The 24,412-nt window shown below is 54.5% G+C and overlaps 1 protein-coding gene across 4 annotated transcripts in view; it reads left to right on the top strand.

Moving 5' to 3' along the window:
* PPFIA1 (PTPRF interacting protein alpha 1) overlaps positions 1 to 24,412 on the top strand; it is a 92,078-nt gene that overhangs the window by 17,744 nt on the left and 49,922 nt on the right. For all 4 annotated transcript variants that reach the window (XM_049641461.1, XM_049641484.1, XM_049641475.1 and 1 more), the window contains exon 3: positions 24,100 to 24,201. In XM_049641461.1, coding sequence (XP_049497418.1) covers positions 24,100 to 24,201 — 102 coding nt within the window. The remainder of the gene's footprint in view (positions 1 to 24,099; positions 24,202 to 24,412) is intronic.

Raw genomic sequence — 24,412 nt, 5'->3', positions numbered from 1 at the left:
AGAGAGAGAGTGCGTGCGCGCGCACGGGGGAGGAGCAGAGAGAGGGGGAGAGAGAGGATCCGAAGCCGGCTCCGAGCTGCCAGCAGGGAGGCCGATGCAGGGCTCAGACCCACGAACCGTGAGATCGTGACCTGAGCCGAAGTCGGAGTCAGACGCTTAACCCACCGAGCCACCCAGGCGCATCCCTACTCGCGACTTTATGGTCACGCTGCGGAAAGTGATGTTGACACACGTAATGCTAGTTTCAAGTAACTTTAAAAAGTGCCAGCAGTTACAGGGAGCTGGGGAATTGCCTGGTGCTCGTATCCACGTCTGTGTTTCCTTCCCTTCGGGAACGTCTGTGGAAGAATGGAGGGAAAGGAGCACTTGCTGGGCAGAGACGTTGGGATGACCGTTTCCATTTAACAAAGTACCGTCTTCGTGCGAGGACGTCTGTTACCCTTCCTCTCCTCTGTAGTCTCCATTCTGGGCGTGCGCTCACGTCGTGGGGTCAGCCGCCCTTCTGGAAGATGATGGCTCCGTTTGTGTCTCCAGCCCCACCTTTGTGATGTTCTCCCGTGCCCCGGACCCGCCTTGTGTCACGCCTTCTACGCGCAAGCCAGAAGTGTCCCGCTGCATGACGTGTTCCCGAGTTGTGGTCATCCTCCCTCCCCTCTCGGCCCCCTGTCCCTGGCCCGGTTTCTGTCCGTGTTCTCTTTTCCAGCGTCGTCCTGACTTCCTTCGGATTCCGGTACCCTAGCTTGGGCCCTGTGTGCCTGCCACGGGCCAGCGGGGTGAGGCCCCGCACGCACCTTTAACTTTTCCAGCCCACCCGGCACACCTTACGGCCACCAGCAGCATGGCCCGGACCTCGCCCTGCCGGCTTTCCTGCAGGGCCTGTCCGTGGCCGCGGGGGCAGACTCCAAACTCATTCAGTTTGGCACTCCCAGCCCCCACGTTCTGGCCTAACTCAGCTTCCGCTCATTTCCCTGTACAGACCCCCTCGTTCTGGCCACACCGGTGTGTTCACCATGCCTTCCTTCCCTTGGCCTCCACAGCTCCGGGACGTGCCTCCCCACCTTCCCTTGTGTCAGACCGCCGTCTCTCAGGGCCGAGGTCAGCCCCGTGAGGCCCGCTGACCACCCGGTACCCACCGGGTCTCCGGGTCTGTCGCATCTCTAGCAGAGGATGAGGCCTGATGCCTGACGCTTCCTGTTCTCTTGTCTTTTCTCTGGCGTCTGAAAATGCCATCAGTTTTAGGGAAGACAGAGACGAAATAGTAGTTTTAAGCGTGTAGCAAGGTCGTCGTCGGGGGACAGAAGGAATCACAGAAAGGTCTCCTGGGGGTCTGTGGCCGTCTGTCTGTTTCCTGGTGGGTTACAGGCGGACCGCTCCCCACTGAGTGCGCTTCCCTCCCTCCCCCCGTCTGCCCCCCTCTCCCTCCCCCTCCACCTCTTTGCACTAACGCACGGACAGTGTTTCACTCCCGAGTCTGTTGTGTCATCCGTACAGTGGAGAATACGATCCATCTGCCCGTGCTGTACGCAGATTCGGGGCCACAGCCCCCCGCACCCTGCGACGAGTGTGCACTCGCGCGCCCCCGGGACCCCGCACGCAGTCGGCCTGCACGGGGACGTGATTTGGGTACTTGGCATGCTCTTGTCCCCCGAAGGTGACGTCCCTGTTGCTTTCTGAGTCCCAAGCTGCTTACTGACCCGTGACTTTCGTGCCCCCCTGACCTGTGTGGGCCTGTGTTCGGTTTGTGAAGTGAGGTAATTATGTGGCCCCTGCGGCGGGGCTGAGAATCCCACGTGGTGAAGGACAGGGAACAGTTTCGAAAACCATGTGGAACGTGAAGCAAAGATAGAGTCATTGAGATCGACGTTTGAACCTTCTAACACGCAGCACGGCACCTCAGAAATCTTGTTTTCGTTCCGTAAATCGTGTGTCCAGATGAAAGGGGCTGCTCTTTCTTAGCTGTATGCCTGTCTGCCAAGCTTACCCGGAGACGATCCCGAATATGTGCCTCCAGTTACGGTGTGGTGCCTACACCCCTGCTTCTTGTTAAGTTGGAGAGCAAGACCGTCGGGGACGGAAGCTTTCGTGACACAGGTTTGCAAGGTGTGAACGCCCAGAACCGAGGTCGGAGGGGGTCCCGGAGCACGGGGGGTGCTGTGGGCGGTGGGACGTCACGGATTTAGTTCCACGCGTGCCTCTTGTTGGGCGACCACGCTTTGCTGCTGCTCTGCTGGGGCCTGCGGAGTGAGCACGTCGGGGGCGGGGGGGTTCTCCCCACGAGCAGACCGGGGAACCGCGTGTGCCCCAGCGCTCCCGCACGGATGGATCGGAGGGCCGGGAGCGCCCTCACATGGAGGTCCGGTGGCCGAGCCCCGTGTGTGGCGTCCCATCGGGCATTCAGGAGGGCGGGGTGGGGGGGCAGCGTGCGGACTCGGCTGGTGCCCCGAGGCTGGTCTGTGGAAGGGGTGCGGGAGAACGGGCGACGGGGGAGCAGCAGAGGGGCGGGGGCGTGAGCTCACCGAGAAGTGGTCACCGAGGGCCCGAGTCCGGCCGTGGAGTCACAGGTGGCGTCGGGGTTGCAGGCCACAGAGACGCTTCGCTTCCTCCTTCGACAGCAGACCCTTTATTCTGCCCGTTTCCGCCAGCGTGGCCGTGTTGTTTTCCCGTAGGCGGTGTCATTCTTGTGGAAACTGCACCGGAGAGAAGCAGAGCCCTTGTCAGGTTCGGTCGTCTTCTCACTCTCGGCCTGAGCCATGTGGCCCCAAGGGCCGCCACACTTGCTCTTGGACTTGTGGGTGGGATGTCCCGGGGACATCGGGCAGCGCCGGCCGTGTGGTCGCTTTAGGACCTGCAGCCTCGCAGAGCCACGGGAGGCTTCCGGGTACGGTTTCTCGTGCTGGCCCTACTTTATCCCAAGAGGCCCGTCTTCCGGGTGGCGTCCCCAGAGGCTGCGGCGGGAGGCCTTCTCTGCCGCCCCCGGGCCTTCTGTGCTGGCCTTGGGCTCCTGCTGTCTCTCACCTGCGTGCCTGTGACGATGCTGGCCATCGCCTCTGGAATTCTCTCAGGAGGGCCCCCGCGGTCACACGCAGGGCTAGGTGGCCCTGTTGCATTCAGAGTCCTGCTCTTCGGAGGCACCTGCTAGAAGGTGGGTGGAAATTTCTGGTCCTGTCCACGCGATTGCACCTACTCGTACCTGGGAGAGCCCTGGAAGGTGGGGTCTAGGACGTCTCACGCATCTGGGACGTCCTCATGTAATGAGTTCAGAGTACTAATCACACGTAAGAGAGTGTCGATCGTGGCATCCTCTGCAGAACGGAAGCGCTTGTGCGAACTGACGGCACTGAAGTGTGTTAGAATTGCACGTAACTCACGGGGACCTCGTGCACACCCTGAGACTTCCTGGGAGAACTGCTAACCTGTAAACCGTCAGGGCGGTTCCTGAGTGGTGCCGGGGCCGGCCTGACACCACGTGACTGGGGGCGCGGGGGTGTCCGTCAGGCGCACCGGCCTTCCCTCGGGGCAGCACTGGGTCCCTTCTCAAGTTCAGGGTGCCTGAAACACGGGTACCCTCCCGTCACTTCCATGCATTTATTTGGCCCGTGTTTGGATGGTGCTGTCGTAGCCGGGAGGGAGACCACCGGCATCCTCGGGCGGGACCCCCGGTGGTTCTGGAACGTGGCGGTGGGTGATCAAGGGAGCGGTAGTCTGCCCGGTGTCTGCAGCCAGAGTGCTCGGCGGCCAGAGGGGGGCCCACGTGGTGGCTGGTGTCACAGTGGTTCACCAGAAGATGCGCTAGAGTCCTCACAGCAGAGAAGCGGGAAACGTGGTTCTAGGGTCTCTTGGAGATGTTCTAAATCCACGTGATGTAACCGGAGGTGGAAAATCAGCGTGTTAGGTGCAGTAACTGAGCAGGCGGCTAGAATGAACAGTTTCCTCTCTCTGTTCATTGTAATCGGCACGTAGGGCTGAGTCTGGGTCTGGGCTGCCTGTGCATATAATGCACATTCCTAGCAGGTACGCAGTAAAGTAGCCAAGACTTTGAGCAGTTGTCCAGATCGGAAAGTGGGGGAATCGCCGCTTACTCGTGGTTGCCTTATAATTGGGCACACATACCGTATATGCAGTGTTTACGTTAATACTTTGCATATTGAGCCGAATAGCCATAGGTTTGCGATCACTTTCACTGTTATGTAACAGGATGAGATTTTAATCTATCCCTTACTGCCATGGCGGAGTTGAAAAAGGCAGAGATTCTAAATGCAGAAGTTGTGACATTTGAACAAAATAAATGGGTTTTTTTTGTTTTTTTGTTTTTTGTTTTTTTGCAAATAATGCTTCGCGCTTGCAAAGTAGTAAGGGGGCCCTCACTCTGCACAGGGCCGTAAGAGCGATCGTGCAGGCTGAGCCATCAGTGGAGGTGGTGATGCTTGTTTGTGATGTGTACATTTCTGTGTTTGGTCAGGACACTAAAGCCTCTCTTTATTGTAAATTACAAATGTATATGGAAATGACAGACCAGTAGAACTCCTGTTTATGTAGTTCACTGTAATCTGTGACGTTGCAAATACGGAGAGCTGAGTCGCATAACCTTTGACCCAGCAGGTCTGTTGCACTCCAGAGCAACCGGTACTTTGTTTTATAATATTTTTAATGACAATCTTTGCTGTCATGAAATAACACCAAAAACCCTATCTAAACACATAATTTCAGAAAATAAATACAATACCTAATTATAATATAAAATAAGTTTTAAAAACCAGTTTACAGGGGTGCCTGGGTGTCTCAGTTGGTTGAGTGTCTGACTCTTGATTTCGGCTCAGGTCATGATCTCAGAGTTGTGGGATTGAGCCTTGGGATTCTCTGTCTCTCCCCCTCTCTCTGTCTCTCAAAGTAAATACATAAAGGTAAACAAAGTAAAAATCAGTTTACGGTAAAGCCTTTCCTTATGTGAATACCAGGCACGAGCATTCCAGAACGCCTCAGGTAGGTGTTTGCCCCTTCTGCTAATGGACGTTGGAGTTTCAGAGACCGCGATCAGAAGCCGTTCTGTGGCATAGCAGACGCCCGTTACGAAGACGTGGCCGCCACCTCCAAACGTGAGGAGAAGGAAAAACAGATTAATCTCGTTTGGGCGTCACAGAGGGAACTGAAATAAGCGTGACACGCCTTCCTCGTTGCGCATTATCAGGTGGGGAAAATGAGCAGGTACGACAGTCTCACCGGTGAGCTGGCTGCTGTGTGAGTGAAATGTCAGAATCATTCCCGTGATCGTGAGGTCGGGAGAGTGATGGAGCGTCGCAGGGGACACACTGCCTCTCAGACGCTCATCAGACTCTGGCTAGCCGAAAAGATTTTGGGGGCCCTGTAGGACAGGCACAGGGAATGGAGGGCGGACCCAAGAAGGAGCATGTTGTTAAGCTAAGGTTCGATGGTTCGGGGAGGGCAGGGCTGCAAGGGAACAGGTGTTTTCACAGACTGCCGGCCCCCGAGGAGGGATTCAGCAGTGTCTATTAAAATCAACAATTGTCCTTTGACTCAGAGATTCTAAGACGAAACCGTTGGCACGTGTTCAGAGTGAGTTATTTGTTGCCATGTTGTTCGTAAAGGTGGAAGATGAGAAGCGTAAACACCCGCGTCCCTCGGGGGAGAATAAACGATGACTTCTGGATTCATTCATATATGCGATCAGAACAGCTGTACAGAAGGAGGGCGGAGTTGTGACCTGACTTGGAAACCTCTTCAGTTACATCGTTAACTGAAGAAAAACAAGGGGAAGGGAATGTATGTATTGGTTTACACGCGCATCAAAACCCTGGATTAACAGGAAAGCCGTAACTGTAGTTTCCTGCCTTGTGGGAGAGGGAGGGGGGCAGGGTGGAGGGAGACTCTTCTACGTGGTCCTTTCTTACTGTGTCCAAAAATGGCGTCGGGGTGCCTGGGTGGCTCAGTTCGTTGAGTGACTCTGGCTCAGGTCACCATCTCACGGTTCGTGGGTTTGAGCCCTGCATGGGGCTCTGGGCTTTAGCCCAGAGCCTGGATCCCGCTTTGGATTCTGTGTCCCCCACCTCTCTCTCTGCCCCTCCCCTGCTCATGCTTGCTCTCTCGCTCCTTCTCTTTCTCTCAAAAAATAAAACCTTAAAAACATTTTTTTTAAAGGTTTGTGTAAGAAGGGCGCCTGGGGGGCTCAGTCGGTTAAGCATCCAACTTCGGCTCAGGTCACGATCTCGCGGTCTGTGAGTTCGAGCCCCGCGTCGGGCTCTGTGCTGACAGCTCGGAGCCCGGAGCCTGTTTCGGATTCTGTGTCTCCCTCTCTCTCTCTGACCCTCCCACGTTCATGCTCTGTCTCTCTGTCTCAAAACTAAATAAACATTAAAAAAGAAAATGTTTAAAGGTTTGTATAAGAAAAAGTTGTGGCCTAAGCCCCCTTCCAGTGCTGCTGCTGTTACTGGTTTTTAAAAAAGCTTGTCATGACTAAAACACCTCTGTGGAAATAATGGATCTTACGCTGTTCCTAATTTTGGCTTTAAACCGTCGAGGTCAGACAGGCCATTTTTGCTCGCGTACTTTAAAGACAGTTTATGATTCAGTAATTTCTCGGCAGATGCATACATCTGTGAAATTAAATCCTTGAAATGGAAGCCATCTTAAACCCCAGTGAGTGTGAACAGTGCCAAAAACCGCATACTCCGCCGCGAAGCTCGAAACCTGTGAACACAGACTGGGCGTTAGTGCACTTCATGTTGTTTCTTTTTTTTTTTTTTAATTTTTTTTTTTCAACGTTTTTTATTTATTTTTGGGACAGAGAGAGACAGAGCACGAACGGGGGAGGGGCAGAGAGAGAGGGAGACACAGAATCGGAAACAGGCTCCAAGCCATCAGCCCAGAGCCTGACGCGGGGCTCGAACTCACAGACCGCGAGATCGTGACCTGGCTGAAGTCGGACGCTTAACCGACTGCGCCACCCAGGCGCCCCTCTTCATGTTGTTTCCATCTTACTACTTTCTCGTGTTTTTAATTGGTCCGAAACTCTTCTAAGCTAATGATGTCATATTAAAAAAAAAAAACCCTACGTAGAAGATTCCAGGACACACTCGTTCCTATTTGAGCGAAGGATTTCTCGGCTTGCTTTTTTATTTCATTAGTTGGATTTTCCCCTGCGCCCCCCCCCCCCCAGCTCAGTTCTAAAATTTAATTGTAATGTGTTTACCTGTGAATGTTTCATTAATATTATACACTTCTGAAATATACGTTTGTGCTGATGTACGTGTGCATTCATACTCGCCGTTACTAAGCGTAAGAAATTATTTGTGTTCAAATACGGAAATGCTGCTTGATGAAATTACGAAGTGGGGTCCACGAGCAAACAGCTAACAGAATTCTTGAGACTTTTTTTGGTGCAAAAAGGCGATTTTATTATAGCACGGGGACAGAGAGATCCGCACTAGGATTGTGAGGAGTGACTGATGATGTACTTTTTTAATTAGTGGGGGTTAGGGAGAGCAGAAGTCTCTCTCTTTTTTAAGTGTTTATGTTGAGAGAAGAGAGGAGAGAGAGAGAATCCCAAGCAGGCTCTGCACTGTTGGCGCAGAGCCCGATCCAGGGCTCGAACTCGCGGGCCGTGAGATCATGATCTGGACCAAAATCAAGGCGTTGAATGCTCAACCTGCTTTGCCAGCAGGCACCCCAGGATAGCAGAAGTCTCTACGAAATTTGCAAGCAAGGCTGTCAGGACCCCGAGGGGCTAGCTGCTCTTAAGATAAGGTTACTTTTAGCCTTTAATAAAAGGACTCAGGCGGCCGTTGAGTTCCTTAAGGAAGACCACGCCCTGCACGGTTCAGCAGGTGTCCGTCAGTGGCTGCCAGCTGTAAGAAAACATAATTTAGATTACAGTTTTCTTTGCCTTTGCTTCCCTCCTCGCGAGGAACCACCACCTCCAGTTCGGTTCGCTCTTTAGCAGGAAGGTAACAACAGCACGGGACGCAAGACTCGTACCTGCTGCCCGTGAGGAGACAGCACCTTTTGCCTAAAAGGCCAGGCCTTCCAAACAAGAAAAGAGTGACGGCTGAGCCAGCCGGACATTTAAGCCGGAAGTCAGACGCTAGGGGAGGCTGCGCTCATTTACCTTGGAGAGAAGCGTGTCTCCTCTCAGTGTGCCAAGAGGAGAATGCACGGATCCACATAAAAACTCGTATGGGAGAATTCACGGCGGTGTTCTTCACGAGAGCTACAAAGCAGACGCGCCCAGACGTCCGGGAGCGGGTGACTGGGCAGCCGAACGCGCTCTGCCCGCACGGAGGAGGAGTATTATCCGGCCCCGAGCACGGGTGACGGCCCCGACACACGTCCACCACCGGCAAACCTCGAAAACGTGATGCCGAGAGAACAAAGCTCGGCAGGTTGTCAGAAACGATTCGCTCTCATCGTGGGCAGGCCGGGGCTGTGTGTGCGAACGCCACCTGTCGGGGTCACCGTAGCCGGTAAACCGACCGCGTCCTGTGGCGAGATCTTTGGGTTCAGCCCTCAGTGAAGGTGGTTTGGGATTAGTGACGCTGATCGCTAAGCCCGAGGTAGAAAATTGGCACAGGTTATTACTTTCTTAATAGATCTTATGCTTTCTAAAGCAGTTTTAGGGTCAGCGCAAAATTGAGGGGGAGATACAGAGATTGCCCTCGTGCCTCCTGCTGCCCCCACCACGCACAGCCTCCCCCACCGTCCACGTCCCCACCAGGGTGGCACATCTGTGACAGTCTGCGAATCGACACTGACCGTCGTCATCACCCAGAGTCCATGCTTGACATTGGGGTTCCTGTTGGTGGCGCACGTCCTGTGGGTGTAGACAAATGGACACCGACCGTTACGGTGGCCTACAGAGTAGTCGCTGCCCTGAGACTCGGTGCTCTGTTCATCCTTCCTTCCCTTCTAACCCCTGGCAACCCCTGATCTCTTTACCGTGTCCGTGGTTCCGCCTTTTCCAGAATGTCTTCGAGTTGGACCCTGCAGTGTGTGACCTTCTCAGATTGCCTTCTTCCACTTAAATTCATTTTCGGTTCTTCCGTGCCTTTTTGTGGCTCGAGAGCTCACCTCTTTTCGGCACCGGATAATACTCCATCGTCTGGGTGGCCCCCGCTTGGTCGTCCATCCACCTGCCGGAGGTGTCTTGGTTGCTTCCAGGTTTTGGCAATTCTGGATGGAGCTGCTGTAAACATTTGGCATGGTGTGTTTTCAACCTGGTCCGTCCGCAGATTTAAGGAAACACTAAGGTGGTGTTTATTTTGTTTTTCTCCTCCAAATGAAAATCACGTTCGGTTTTTGGACAGAACCAGTTCAAGATGACGTTGGTGGCATTGGTGCCTCAGTCTTTAGCAGAGACTAGTTCCGGAAGACCAGACTGGGCCTGGGCGCCTGATGCTGGTGACTGTGGATCCCAGGCAGGGGACCCGGTACAGGAGAGAGGCGAGGGCCCGGGATCTGTGGGTTCCGAGCGCTGCTCAGCCTCGCTGATCCTTGAGAGCAGTTGGGGACCCGTGAGGAGAAGGGGGGATGGGCTCCAAGAACTTGGGTGTATGACGCGCAGGAGGCAGAGGTGGAGAACGTAGGCTGTTCCACGAGGAAGTTTGTGCGGAAGATAAAGGTGCGGGTGGACGGGAGCTGCGGAGCCCGGGGCGTCGCCCCTGAGCGGGGTGTACTCTTACGTCTGGTGCGTGGGGTGCCGTTAGGAACCGACTTAACGTGTGAAGGTGTCTGACTTCATTTTAGCAATATGGCAGGTTGAATCCGAACCCCAAACCCTGTCGGCACCCCTGCTTCTGCTGGCTTCCAGTGGGAGTGGGGGTTGCCTGGGGAGGGGGCTGCTGGACAGGTGGCGATGCGTTGACAGTGTCCTCGTTCGGTTGTGTCACCTGTGGTCTGAGGCAGGACGCCGGTGCTGCTGCCCACGTTTGTAGATGCGTGACCGAGGTGGAGAAGTTGACTTGTTGCCCCACACGGAAGGATGGCGAATTACCCGAGGAAGCTTTTCAAGATACACGCTCCGGTGCCTGGTGGCGCCCTGATGGCGGACACTCGTCTGTGGGGCTCAGAGTTGACGTGTGCCAGAGGCGTGTGCAGCCCGAACCAAGGCCCAGCTTCCTGGCTGATGGGCTGTGAGCACTGGAGGGAGGCGTACGGTGCGAAAAGAACCAAAATACATATTCCGGTCTCCCCCACGCCCCGCTCCCCCCAAATGTTGGTTCCAGAGGGGAGGCCGAGAAGCCACCTAGAAACCTCCGGGGCAGATGTGTGCTTTGCCCGGCTTGGAAACGGCCTCTGGCGGCAGGAGGAGCCGGTCAGGGGAACGCTGGCTGATCACGGGTCTGAGGGTCTGAGGCAGAGAGGACAACCGTGCGTGAAGGAGCAGCGCAGTTTTGTTCGGGGAACTGTGGGTCGGTTGGGACCACGCGTTGTGCACGAGGCGCAAAGCAGTAAGCGAGGTGGCCGGAGAGAGCGGTGGGGGCGGGAGAGGGGTCTTGCAGAGCTGACTCCTGGCACCACCCCTCCAGACCAGGGAGACGTGGTAGCCGGGGCAGAGGGGGAGGCAGCAGAGACGTTCCAGAAGACACTGGTGTGCAGTAGAGTCGGCAGCCCCCAGCGGTCAGTTCACGTGGAGGGAGAAGGAGGCCGCGAGGCGGCGTCCAGCTGTCTGGCTCGGACGCTGGAGGGATACGGTCCCGTGCCGCCCCAGGGCGGAGATTCGGGTGGACCCTGGAGTGTGGAGGACGCCGATGAGCTCGGTTTGGAGAAGATGGCTTGGGTCTCCTAGAAAACCTGGAGTGGAGATGCATCGTGGGTAGGTGGACAGTTGCCCCGAGTGGGAGGGGGCAGCCTTGGACCGTGGTCAGGCAGGCATGGTGTGCAGGGCGGGCTGGGGACCGAGGATGCAGCCACGGGAGCACCAGCAGGTACGGGGTGAGCAGAAAGCATGGAGATGGGGCGAGGCAGGAGGGCGGAGGAGGGGGGGAGGGAGGAGGGAGGAGGCTCCCGATCGGGCAGGTGTGGGGAGTATGCTAGGCGGCCTTGGGTCGGCCCTGCCGAGGGCATCACTGGGGTGCCCGCCAGAGCTCTTGCAGTGAGTGCAGTGGTGGGGGCCGAAGCCAAAGCGTGGGGGCTGGTGAGAGAGCAAGAAAAGGAATCGGGGACTTCGGGGAAACTGTGTGTCCACGTGGGCCCTGCACATTCTGCTCGTGTCCCGTTTTGTTTAGAGAGAAGAAAAGAGAAGGGAGATTGGTCTTTTTTTTTTTAATCCAAAGCAAATACATACTTAAAATTGAAATTAAAGAAGAATGTAGATTGAAAGTCTTGTTTTCCAGCCCCCTTTCCCACTCACAGTGGGTGACCTTCATTAGCAGTTTGGTGGGTGTCCATCTATATTTTATCTTATGTACATGTGAAAAATACACGTGTATGTTTGTGTTTAACCAAATTGAGGTCACATCGAAATACTGTTCTGTACCAGGCCTGTTTGGATTCAGGTTACATGGTCTTGATTATTTCATTTCTAAGTACTAAGAACGAGCATACGTTTTTTCAGTATCTGTTGCTTAAACCGACAAGGAAAAATACATTGTATGTATTGGGATTTTTTAACTGCTCATGAATTTTGCTCTGATGCTTTTGCAAATAGTGATCGGGGACTGAAAGTCGAGTGCTGTTGCATTTACATGGCTCTAAATGTCCGGTGTGTCCACGGGTCACGTGCTACGGAGGCGAAAGTTTGCTGTTTGCTTCCTCAGTGTCCCCTGGTCTGTCTTCTCTCCCATCAGTAGGTTACCACATAGATGGTTATCCAGAAACTTCTCATACCCATAGATGGATAGCCGAAGCTACTTTTCATCAAGACAGTGGGGGTTTAGAGCCTAAGATTTGCTGATTAGTTTTAGTGTATAAACTTCCCGTTTTCTTTTTATTCCAGATTTGACATGCTTTTAAACCTCAAGCGGAGGCAAATAGCTTCTATGGACAGAAAATAATCCAAGCCGGTTCAGCATGTCAGGTTTTCAGGTGTTCCTTTCCGTTTGCTGAAAATTACAGCCTGTTTCTGTTGTGCTCTGTGTCTCTGCACCGAGAACACACGGGTTCTGGGCCTTCTGTGAGGCTTTGCTCCGTGTCAGCAGGTTAGCAGAACAGCGAAAAGTCATTAAGAAAGAAAATGGGGCCAGTGATGGACATGGTCAAAACCAAGAGCTGTGGTAATGTCACTCGGGCGACCAGGGGGAGGGAGGGCGCAGGACAAGGGAGGGCTCGGACCTGGGGGTGGGTGCGAGGCGTCACCCGTGCTTTTCCACCCAGAGTCGTCCTCCTGGAGCCGCGGGGACGACTGTGTTCGTCACTTTGGGAGTTGAGTGTCTCATCCGAGCCATGGGACTTCGTTTAAAAATGGCCTGATTGTGGATTTTTATGAATAGTGTCTGGTTTGTATGATCTGAACCTGTTACCCAGATCTGGGCCTCTTGTCCTAAAATGATAAACACCAACGTGCACAAGCACCGTGTGAAACCAAGTTCTTGAACTGATGCTAATGGGTTAGTGTTGCTTTTCTCGTTCTCGGTTCTGGGAATGTCCGAAGAGACACGCATCTGCTTTGCTCAGGTTTCTATTTAAAATGGGAATATTCAGGGGCGCCTGGGTGGCTTGGTCGGTTGGGCGGCCGACTTCGGCTCAGGTCATGATCTCACGGTCCGTGAGTTCGAGCCCCACATCGGGCTCTGTGCTGACAGCTCGGAGCCTGGAGCCTGTTTCGGATTCTGTGTCTCCCTCTCTCTCTGCCCCTCCCCTGTTCATGCTCTGTCTCTCTCTGTTTCAAAAATAAATAAACGTTAAAAAAAAAAAAATTAAAAAAAATAAATAAAATGGGAATATTCCAGTGAGTATTATATCTATTCAGTTGCAAAAAATGCTTCAAACTTTGGTTGCAGTGAATAGAATGTCACTGCTAGTCGGATGCTTGGTGTGCAGTGTTTTTTAAACAAACATTCTTTCTGAAGAGGAGAAAGTGTGGCTACTGACCCGTGGATTTCTTGGTGGTCACTGCGTAGGTCATTTACTGCTCATATTTGGGGCTGTTTGAGCGATACCAGTTTTTCTCTGCAATAATAACACAAACAGTGCACATATGAACGTGTTTTTTGGAATCTTAAGCTCTGGAATTTCCTGTCGAATGTTTATCTAAACTCCTAAGTTTAAATTTGCTTTGATTCTTTTCACTTGAATTCTTTTGTCCGAAGAGAAAGGTTTTTCTTTAAGGAGTAAAAGTAGTTGTCAAGTTTTTATAAATTTGTTTTCTGCTGTGGCCAAAGCGGTGTATCGTGGAATGATGTGGCTGTTGAATTTGTTGTAAGAAACTCATTTAACCAAAACGATGGGAAGTAAATATATTCTGTTAATAGATGAACCAAGACAGTTTGGGACTTTATGAAAAACGTAATGGGACTTTGGACTTTGGTGATGAAGGAGTGTCACAGGAAGAGTGTGCCAGTGGGGGTGTGGAGGCAAGGGGCTCATAGCTGAGTGCAGGTGGGGCTAGGCCGGGTCCCATCCGTTGCCAGGGGCCTGTCGCCAAGATCAGGGAGGCTGTGGGGTGTCCGCCTCCTCCTAGCTGGGGGCGCAGGAGTGCTCGGGAGGCTGTGCGGTGACCAGCGCCTCCTAGCTGGAGCATATTGGGAATTTGGAGCCCTGTTCTCACGCCCCCCAAGCTTCTGGAGTCTGCTTGTTGTCTTTTGACCAGGTATTTCATTTAAAGCCAGTGAGCTTTGTTGGGAATAGACGGTAAGACGTTTAAAAATAAAACGCTGATATCCAGCCCTCCTGGACCTGTGGTCCTGTGACCCTGCCAGGGTGTTGGTGTTCTGGTCCTTTGTTCCCCCCCCCCCCCCCCCCCCCCCGTCTCTGCTTTCTTCCTCACCTGCCTGCAGTCCTGTGGTCTGTTTTCACCACAGCCTGCCCTGCCGCCCAGCCCCGTCCCTGCCTTCACTTCACCGTCCTTACCTGGCAGGAGGCTGCGCCGGTCGAGTGTGTTCCCGCATCCGCCTTCATGACTGGTGGCCGCGGGGGCCCTCTCCTCCAGGCAGCCCTCCTTCTCCCCAGTGCTCCTTGCCCGTCCTCACGCCTTATGCAAGTCTGTCTGCATGTCACTTGCAGTGACACTGGGAGACGGCAGAAGAAGACTTCCATAAATCCCACCACACAACTGCCAGGCCGTCCGTGTCCGCGCCCCCGTGTTCAGCTGCCGTTCCAGCGCAGGGGGCCGCGTGCTCCCAGGGAAGGCCGTCTGCTACTGCACCACCCCCGTGATCTGCTCTCAGCTGCGCGGAGTGGCCGCTCTGTCAGCCCCCTCTCCCCTGGCTTCTCCCCACCAGCAGGCATCTGGGTCACCCCCCAAGGCCTTTCTTGAGCCTGTGACTTGCGTAGCCACCACCCTAGTTCTGTCCCCACCTCCCCACCCCGGCTCATGGCTTTGTTGCCTCTCCTCCTGTCCCTGGTGCCCTCTGTGCAGGCAGGCCTGCCCCCCTGCTCCAGGACTGCTGTGCTGGAGGCCCCCCACTGACCTCCTCTAGGCAGTCAGTCAGCTGACCCCTCTGCCAGGGTCACACATGCGGAGAGGGAGAGCCGTTGACTCCTGAGACGGCCCCTCCCTGGTTCCCTCCTGCCTGCCGACCACTCCCAGTCCATCCCTCGTTTTCCCACCGTCCGGTGTTAGATGGGCACAGGGCTGGGACCTCACCTCTCTTCTTACCCACACTCAGTGCCTTGTGATTGGCCTGGAACGAGGGTGCTCTCCTACCTGCACCGACACCGAACTCCAGCTGGGGGCCTCAACTCTGCTCCGTGCTGCCCGCTGACTGTCGTGTAACGTCCCAAATGGAGCACGCCCACGCGGGCTGTTAGATCTCCCTTCCAGAGCCCCGCCCCGCTCAGGAAATGGGGACTCTGGCCTTCACTTGCTGGAGTTGTCCTGGGCCTTTCTGTCTCGCCCATGTGTCAGCAGGCACTACCGTAAAGCCTGTTGGGAACCCGCCTGCCTCTCCCGTGCCCTGGGCCTGCGCGTTACCGCGGCGCCTGACCGGCCTCCTCGCTTCTGGCCTCCCCCTCCTTCCAGGGGACCCTTTAAGACTGATGAAGGGCACAGCAAGTGGCACGTGGGATGCTGTGTTCCGTCTTCGAATTCTCTCTCGGGCTGCGGCAGCTCTCTAACCCTGGTCTTGATTCAGACGCTGCTCTTTCCCGGGGGGTCGCCGTGGCCTGGGAGCTGCTGTGTCACTCGTCTCTTCCCCCAGCCCCGCTTCTGCACTGCTCCCGGGGGCTTTTGTTGACTCAGCGAACCCTTTGTGTCTGAGCACTGCCTGGGACTTGGAACGGTTGGCCTGCTCCCTCGGGAGGGCCCTCAGAGTCTGTAGATGGACGACTCCCGGAGCCTTCGGGATGAGATCCGGGCTCCGTACTGGGGTGCGCGTGGGCCTGCGGTCTGGCCCCTGCCCGCCCAGCCTCCCTTACCGCTTCCCACACGCTGCCCGAGCCCCAGCCCACCGAGCCCCTGACGCCCTCCCCACTACCAGACGCCGCTTTGCTCTCATGACGAGGCTCTCCTGCCACACGGCTCACGGTTCACCCGCCGTGCCCTCTCCGTCGGCGGACCTCCGGGTCAGCGCGCCCGCCTCCCACCACACGCGACGTCCGTGCTGCCCCCCCCTCCCCGCCCGGAGCCCGGGCCTTTGTCACTCGGGGCGCGGACCGCGCTGGGCCTCCTGTTGGTCTGTCTGTGTGCTCCGCGCCCTGCGGAGGGGCCGGGCCCGCCGGTCTGCCGTGCGGCCGTCGCTCGAACGAATCGTGACTTCCAGTCGGGATGGCAGCACAAACGTGCTTCGACAGACCTCACTCCCAACGGCAGTGGGAGAGTGAAATGTAAGTAGAGAAACAGACAAACCAAACCAAACAGCCACACCCCCAGAAGAGAAAAATACCCCTCAGTACAGAAACCGAATAGAAACCCAGCGCGGTAGGCCGGAGTTGGCCAGATTCCCCCGCCTGCTGTGCCCCAGGCACCGAGCATGCAGGGCCAGTAGGAAGCCTGGCTCCTGTGGCCCGGGGTCACAGGGACCAAGGTGTCCAGTGGAATTAGAACTGAAATCAGACTCGCTCTTTGGAGCTGGTTTTAGATGAGGCTTCCCCACGCTAAGGTCACTGTCCCCAGTACACTGGGGCTTTGTGGGAAGTTGTGGGCCTTGGGAGGATAGGGAGCAGGGCCTGGGCTGTGCCACAGCGTCCGGTGACTCTCTCACAGGCTCTGCACCGTCTGTAAGGAGCCAGGCAGCGGGAACTCTGTCACCGTGGAAGCCTAGTTCTGGCCTGAGGCCTTGGGAGGCCCGGAGGGGCAGTGGCTGGACGCTAGGCAGGGAGGGAAGTGCCAGCGGTATAACCTACGCGGGCTGAGCCGGAAGCCAGATCCCACAGCCTCCAGAGTCGGCACCTTACAGAACGATGCATTTACTTCTTCCTTCAAAACGCACGGGTAGTCTAGTAAAACTGCCAAAATAAGTGTGTTTGAGATGTTTAAGAAGATAACATCCCTGAGGAAACAAGAAATTCTAAAGCAAACAGAAATGATACCGGAGAAGGAGGGCAGGACAGAAAACAGTCCGAAATCTAGTGAATGAAGACGGTGGTGGCTGGAACGATGAACTTGGACCGGACACGATTAGAGACAGAATTAGTGAATTGACCCAGATTCCTGTGCAACGGGGCAAAATATGAAGATAAAAACCCGAGGCCCTGAACCAGGCAGGCCTGCAGCCAGCTGCCCCTTGCGCTTGCCTGCCGTGTGAGTGACCACGCGTCTCGCTGACGCCGCGTTGAGTCTGGTTCTCCTTCACCTGCAACAGGAACAGTATTTTCTGATACGAGGTCTTGAAGATTAGATGCAACTCTCTCAACATTAGGCATTGGATGACCTGGCGGTCAGCTCAAGTTATTTCCCAGAGCAGATGGAAAGCGAGGGGTTTGGTCTGATTCCCTCGGGTTCCCGTGGACGGAATCTCTGCGAGACCTTGATGGGAGATCCTGGCTTCCTGACCGCGGGGCCCGTTTCTCAGTGCTGCCTTCTGGGCCTCTGAAGACAGCTCAGCACCCAACAGACTTTGTCAGGTTTGAAGACACGTTTGGATTGTTCTCATTTCGTTTCACTGTAATTTTTTTGTGTTTGCAGGTATGCCTTGAAATACTGAAGTAAAGTAAAGGGTTGTCTGTATTCTTTAGCAGGAGCAACCTTGTGTCCAAAGAGCACTGCGTGTGTGTGTGTGTGTGTGTGTGTGTGTGTGTGTGTGTGTGTGCGCGTGTGTGCGCGCGCGCGCGTGTGTGGGGTGAATTGCCCTGAAATATCTAGGAAATGAATCGAACATCGTAAGCAGTTTGTTGAAGAGCCAGATGATTGCAGTGAGGTGGGGGTGCTCTCCCGCTGGTTCCCTGACCACCCTCAGCTGTGAGTTGCGCTCACCGCCAGCCATCTGCTCTGTTGTTGTCAATGATGCTCTGGGCTAGAAATGCCTCTGCAAACTAAACCAGGCAGATTCTGCTTCCTTCCTGGGAATTGTACCTGAGTCAGTGTTTGATACTGTCCTGGCCCTGGGAGGGTTCCTCTGGTTGCCTTAATCTCCTCTCTCCTGCACAAGGGCCACCCTGCAGTCTGGGCTGAGTCTCTGCCCAGTTGCCTTTCAGTACGGCCTCCTCTGGCTTTAAACTTTGCCTGTGACGTCCCTTCCTTTGGAAGGAGGTTAGGAGTCCTCTCTTTTCCTGCCTTTCCTCTCCCTCGGCAACACCTCTGAACCAGGGCTGGGGACAGTGGCAAGCTTGTCCGGGGACACCCCTGCTCTAGGGGCTGAGCACTTACTTGGTGGAGGGTGGGCAGCAGCCTGGGGTCCATCACCGTCTCGGCAGAGAGCGAGGGCAAAGATGACCGCGACCCGGCCGCCTCAGCCTGCCCCTTCCAGCCAGGGTTCCGGCCTCCTTTACCTGAGCGGGGTTGGGCAGAACCAGGGTGCCCCGGCCTTCCCGCCACTCGTGCCCAGGATGTGGCCTCTGTAGCAGACGGGTAGCTGGGAGGCACGGGATTCCCATGCTCTTGGCTGTAGCCTCTGCAGTGGAATGTCCACCTCCCTGAGCTGGGAGGAAGTGGGAGGTGGGGGGGGGTCAGTTTGGGTTCAGATATTACAGACTCCCCTTCCTTAGTGAATCATGATAGACTTAAAAAAAAATTGGTGTTTCTTCATTTGTTGTGTGCTTTGGATGGCTTTGGAGGCTGGATCGTTGTTGTTGGGTATAATTCTCCCCAGGTTTCCTGGGGGAGCGGGTCTGTAGGGCCTTCTCATGCTGGGAAGGTGAAAGCTGATCACCCATAGCTGTGGACTCTAGAAGACGACACTCTGATTTACAAGGTGAATTAGGTAAAATGACCATTAGCTTATTATACACCCATGAAAACACTCGCAGTTTCTGTAAATTACCTGCCTCCCCATCCCCTTCGGTGTGCTCCCCCTGAAATAACCACAGTCAAGAAAAAATATTTCTGGGGTGCCTGGGTGACTGAGTCAGTTAGGCATCTGACTTTGGCTCAGATCATGATCTCACGCTTCGTGGGTTCGAGCCCCGCGTCGGGCTCTGTGCTGACGGCTCGGAGCCTGGAGCCGGCTTCGGATTCTGTGTCTTCCCCTCTCTCTGCCCCTCCCCCACTTGCACTCTGTCTCTCAAAAATAAATAAAAACATTAAAAAATTAAAAAAGAAAACCTTTTTCTATTTTACTCTTTTCTGTTGTTGATTACAGCAGTACTGCTTGCTTTGTTATTCCTCATGGATGAGTACAGCTGTTCCTTGAACAACTTGGGGTTCGGGGTGCCGCCCTGCCCACAGCCGAAAATCCATGTATAACTTTTTATTCCCCCCAAAACTTAACTACTAATACCCTCCTGTTGTCCGGAAACCTTACTAGTAACACAAATAGTCCATCGCTACTTATATTGTATGTTGTATGTATTATATACTGTATTCTTGTTATTTTTGTATTTTGTATTTTTTAAAGTTTATATCCAAATGAGCATATAGTGAAACAATTTCAGGAGTAGATTCCTTAATGCCCCTCCCCCATTTAGCCCATCTCCCCTCCCACAACCCCTCCAGTAACCGTTTGTTCTCCGTATTTAAGAGTCTCTTTTGTTTTGTCCCCTCCCTGTTTTTATATGATTTTTGCTTCCCTTCCCTTATGTTCATCTGTTTTTTCTCTTAAATTCCTCATATGAGTGAAGTCATATGATATTTATCTTTCTCTGACTGACTAATTTCACTTAGCATAATACCCTCCGGTTCCATCCACGTAGTTGCAAACGGCAAGATTTCATTCTTTTTGATTGCCGAGTAAGACTCCACTGTATGTATATCCCACATCTCCTTGATCCATTCATCCGTCGATGGCCATTTGGGCTCTTTCCATCCTTTGGCTATTGTCGATAGTGCTGCTATAAACGTGGGGGTGCGTGTGCCCCTTCGAAACAGCCCACCTGCATCCCACGGATAAATGCCTCGTAGTGCGATTGCTGGGTCGTAGGGTAGTTCTATTTTTAGTTTTTGGAGGAACCTCCCTACTGTTTTCCAGCGTGGCTGCACCAGCTTGCGTTCCCACCAACAAGGCAAAAGAGACCCTCTCTCTCCGCATCCTCGCCAACATCTGTCGTTGCCTGAGTTGCTCATGTGAGCCATTCTGACCGGTGTGAGGTGGTGTCTCAGTGTGGTTTTGATGTGTATTTTCCTGATGATGAGTGATATTGAGCATTTTTTCATGTGTCGGTCGGCCATCTGGAGGTCTTCTCTGGAGAAGTGTCTATTCATGTCTTTTGCCCATTTCTTCTCTGTATTATTTTTTGGGTGTTGATTTGATAAGTTCTTTATAGATTTTGGATACTAACCCTTTATCTGATGTGTCGTTTGCAAATATCTTCTCCCGTTGTGTCGGTTGCCTTTTAGTTTTGCTGATTGTTTCCTTCGCTGTGCAGAAGCTTTTTACTTTGATGTGGTCCCAGTAGTTCATTATACTGTATTCTTAAAGTAAGCTAGAAAAAAGGTTTTAAGTGACAGGGAAAGCAGATTCACAGCGCCATGCTGTCTTGATACCTAAGCTTATTATCGGATTACAGGATGAATCGTCTGTCAGAACCCGCGTTGGCGCTGTGTCTTCCGTGACAGAAAGAGCTGTGGTTACGTGTGTTGCTAGCAGTAGGCGTCAGAAATGAGAAGAACACGAAAGGTTCACGTTTATTTGCAGGCATAGCAATTCATGCACTCACAGCGAGACGTATCAGGGTGAATGCTTCATGACGGCCTGGGCCTGGTGTAATCAGTAGGTTGGTTGCTTCGTTGCTTCGTCTCGGCCTAGCCTATACTTTTACAGCCGGATTCACAGTACAGCGCCGGACGTGTCGTTACCTTAGCAAAACCGCTGGAGATAGTAGGCCGGGAGGCATCCTCTGCAGGGACCGAGAGAGGCACGCTGCAAGGTAATGTCGTTCTTTGAAAGCCAAGTTATGAGACAACACGTTACTCATTTTAGGTCAGATCTCACTCCCCTTATGCCCGTGCGTGTGAGGACAGGCTGTCCAACCGCACACAAGTCTCGCACACGACGTTCTTCCCGATGAACGCCTCGGTGGTGGCCACACGCACGCGTCTCGCGTGGCCTCGCCGTGCGCTCACTCGATTTTCACACACAGACGCGCCTGGCAGGCGAGGTGATTCGCTGGGCGCCGTGGTGAGGATTTGCTGTCCGGGAAGCGGGGGCGGGTCGTCCCGGAGGTCCTCGTGTGCGGACCTGCTTGGGGCGGGGGGGACCCTCTGGGTGGGGCCGTCTTGGGTCTCGGGGCCCGGGGGGCGGGAGCGGGGGGAGGCGGGCACCCTCGATGCAGCTTTCCGGAAGTGCGTTTCTGTCTCCCTCCGTGCCTTCCCGTTTCCCTGTCCACGTCTCCGCAGACGTTGGCTGTAGTCCCCGCACCCAGGCCTCGGCAAGGTCCGTGTGGTGAAAGGAGCCGAGCCTCTGCCGGGGCGCTCCTCGCGGCAGCGTGCTCTCCAGCCCTGCCGCCTTCCTCGGCCTCCGGCTGCTTCACCAGCTCTCCTCTCCGCGCCGCCGTCTTCTGTGACCTCCTCTGGGCTTTTCCCTGAGCTCTTGACCCTCTTCGGGATCCGCATCTTGAATCCCTTCATCCTCCAGCCCTTTCTGCCGTCTCCACAGTCCCATTCACGATTTCCCCGATCGGCTGTGTCGTACGTCCTGTGAAATCACGCGCGTCATTTGGACGGTCCTCTCCAGCAGGGATTTCTTCATTGTGTTGGGCTTGACGGTTTCACGGAGTTGTTTGTAACGTCCCTTGGCATCTTCCCGGCTTTCAAAGTGTTCCCCCTATGGCGGTTCTCTTCGGTAGCATTGACCGTCCTCCTTGTAAAGTGCCTGTGTCGTGAGCCTCACAGGTCCTCGTGGCCCCTGGTCCGCAGTCTGACTTAGACCCGCTGCGCTCCGGAGCGAGTGAGCCGCCCAGACACGTTTGGTGGTGACCCATGGGGTTCTGGGTGGCCAGGACATTGTCCAATGTCAGAAGAACTTGAGAGGACAGTCCCTTGCTTTCAGCGTACTTCCTGAGTTGAGGGACAGAGCCGGGATGGAACTGGTCCAGGGAAAGGGCTCTGCTTGTGCAGCCAGACCACTGGCCACTGGGACTTGTTGCCTTCAGGGCCCCGGGGTGAGCTTCCTACACAGGGCCAGCCGCCCTGATCACACCCCCGCCTGTGTCCGCTCAGACGGTAGCTGCTTCACCCCTTCCTACCCAGCTTCTTGGTGCTCACTTGCTTTCTTGTGAATAAATGTCCTTTGTGGCATTTTCCCCCCGACGGGGCACCTCCTTCTGCATGAAAAAGCTGTGCAGGCAGCCGTGGTCTCCTCAAGCGATTTGCTTGTGTTTTTCACGTTTTGTCTTGGAGTGGGTGACACGCGGAGGACGGTAGTTCCTGCTTCTCCGCAATCTTCTCTGGGGCGTCTGGGAAACCGCGTCCTTCCTCTTCGTGGTGGAAGCTGCTTTTTCTGTCGCCTTGACCATTTTTAAAGCCAAACTCCTTTCTCAAATCACCACGCCTGCATTGAAATCCTGTGCCTGCATTCAAATGTTCCAGTTCTCGATCCTTCGCTTCCTTCTGCCTTACGTTGTGATGTCAGGACTTCACTTGTCTTGCAGTTTGAGTCGAGTCCGCAGGTGTGCCCGTCTCACCGCAGTCCTACGTCCACAGAGATGCCACATCTTCAACACGAGACGAAAAGGTGTCTCACAAAAAGCTCCAGGTTTTTGCATGTGCTGGGGTGGCTGCAGCGAGAGCTTCGAGAATTTCCTTTTCTTTGTGTCCCCATGGTCCTCACGCTGGCCGGCTGGCCGCTGCCGCTGCGGGCCTCAGTACAGGTCAGGCCATTCAGCCTTTTCTTGTCACGCCATGCCTCTTCTCTGCATCGAGGGAGCATGTCCAGCATCCCTGGGGACACTTCAGACGGGTCCCAGGGTGTAATTCAGGGTTCATGGTATTGCCCTTAACACGGTGAAAATTACGAGGAACCCTGAGAAATCACTTTTCCTGTGGTGCGTGATTTACCGGAGAAGGGAGCTGATTAGCAGGTTCGTGCAACACTTGAGGTGACCTCAATGGCAACAGGAGGTGGTGCGCACTTCCCCCAGAGGACAGCGTCTGCTACGGCTCATTTTATGCGGTTAGGACTTAATCCTGCGTCTCCGCATTTGTTTGCCTTTCTCTTGACTGCAAATGGCACCATGTAGGTACGGTCTGTTTACGTGCGCAAATTTTGATAAGCTTTACCTTGTTAGAGTAGGTTTGTGTATGTTTTCGGGTAGTAAACGCTACAATAGCCTAGTATCTGCCTAGATTTCATGCATTCGTGGCCTACCTTTTACTTAATATTTTTGATATCTCTAGGCTGCTCAGCTCATCTGCCAGTCTTTCCAAATGTCACACATCTCCAGAAAAGTTTCCAATGTATTTATTGGGAAAAAAATCCCCACATAGAAATGGGCCTGCACAGCTCTACGTCAAGGATCAGATAGGCTTCTGGGGGTTTACCTCGTCAAGTCAGATTGCAAGGAACGTGGTCAGTTCTGTGGTCAAGTTCCCGTTGACTTGGAAAGGGTTAATTTATGAAGGAACTTGAAGTATGTCACCTGTTTGTACGTTGATTTTCTAGAATTGCCGAAATCAACCGCTTTCTGAATTTGCATGTCAGGCTGTTAAGTGAATCTTTATCTCCTCGTTTGTCCTTCAGAGACAAAAGCTCTGGGGCGCCTGGGTGGCTCAGGGGGTTAAGCGTCTGACTCTTGGTTTGGGCTCAGGTCACGATGTCATGGTTCACAGACTGAGACCTGCACCGGGCTCTGCGCTCGACCGACCGGAGAGTGTGCGTCCACCTCCTTCGAGCCCACCTCTACGCCGTGTCCCGGGCGGGCGCTCGGTATTGCTGGGAGAGAAACCCCACGCGGGGTGGCGGGCCCTGGCATCACTCTCCTCAGCGACGCTTCATCCAGAAAGTTTCCTGTTTGTCTAAGGAAACCAGTCTTAAACTCTCCCTCTCGTCAAGAGGCCTGCCAGCATTTTTGAAAAGTCCGTTTCGTATGGTTGACTTTGATTGGGCCAGTCGTCAGGCCACGACAGCAGCTTTTGGGTACCGTCAGCCTTTCCCCGCTGCCGCTCCGCTCCGCAAGCCTGCTTCCCAGACGAGGCCAGAGGCTGGGGATGGGCAGCAGCCTTCTCGGCCTCTTGTTCCCGAGTCAGCAGAGTTCCTGAGTCCTAGACCTGCCAGGCACCTGAAAATGTCTCTGTCCCCTTGAGTGTCGGTGCCTCTGAAAGTCCCCGGGACTCCTGTGGGTGGTGAGGAGGGGACTGGTGTGTGTGATGCTACTTGAGGGCGGTGGGCGAGTGGACTAGGGTGGGCCGCGGAGGCCTGGTGCACGCTCTGGCTAAAGACCCCCTGTCTCCCCCCCTGCCCCCAGGAGTTTGCGGCGCTTACTAAGGAGCTCAACGTCTGCAGGGAGCAGCTCCTGGAGAGAGAGGAGGAGATCGCGGAACTGAAGGCAGAGAGGAACAACACCAGGGTCAGTAGGCGCACCGCCAGTGTCTTTCCACACGGGACCCCGTCCACTCCCCTTGTCCACATGTCCCCCTGGAGCTGGCCAGGAGCCACGAGTTCAGCGTTCTCACACCTTGTTTGATCCGGGAGGAGAATCGAGGCTATTTTAACACGTGCGGGGGCGGGGGTGGGGGCGGGGGCGGGGGGGGGGGGCTCCCTAACCGGGGACCGAATTG

Source organism: Panthera uncia, chromosome D1 (assembly GCF_023721935.1).
Source record: "Panthera uncia isolate 11264 chromosome D1, Puncia_PCG_1.0, whole genome shotgun sequence".
NCBI lineage: Eukaryota > Metazoa > Chordata > Mammalia > Carnivora > Felidae > Panthera > Panthera uncia.
The sequence above is the reverse complement of the archived record's forward strand: the minus strand, read 5'-3'. Positions and strand labels throughout refer to the sequence as shown.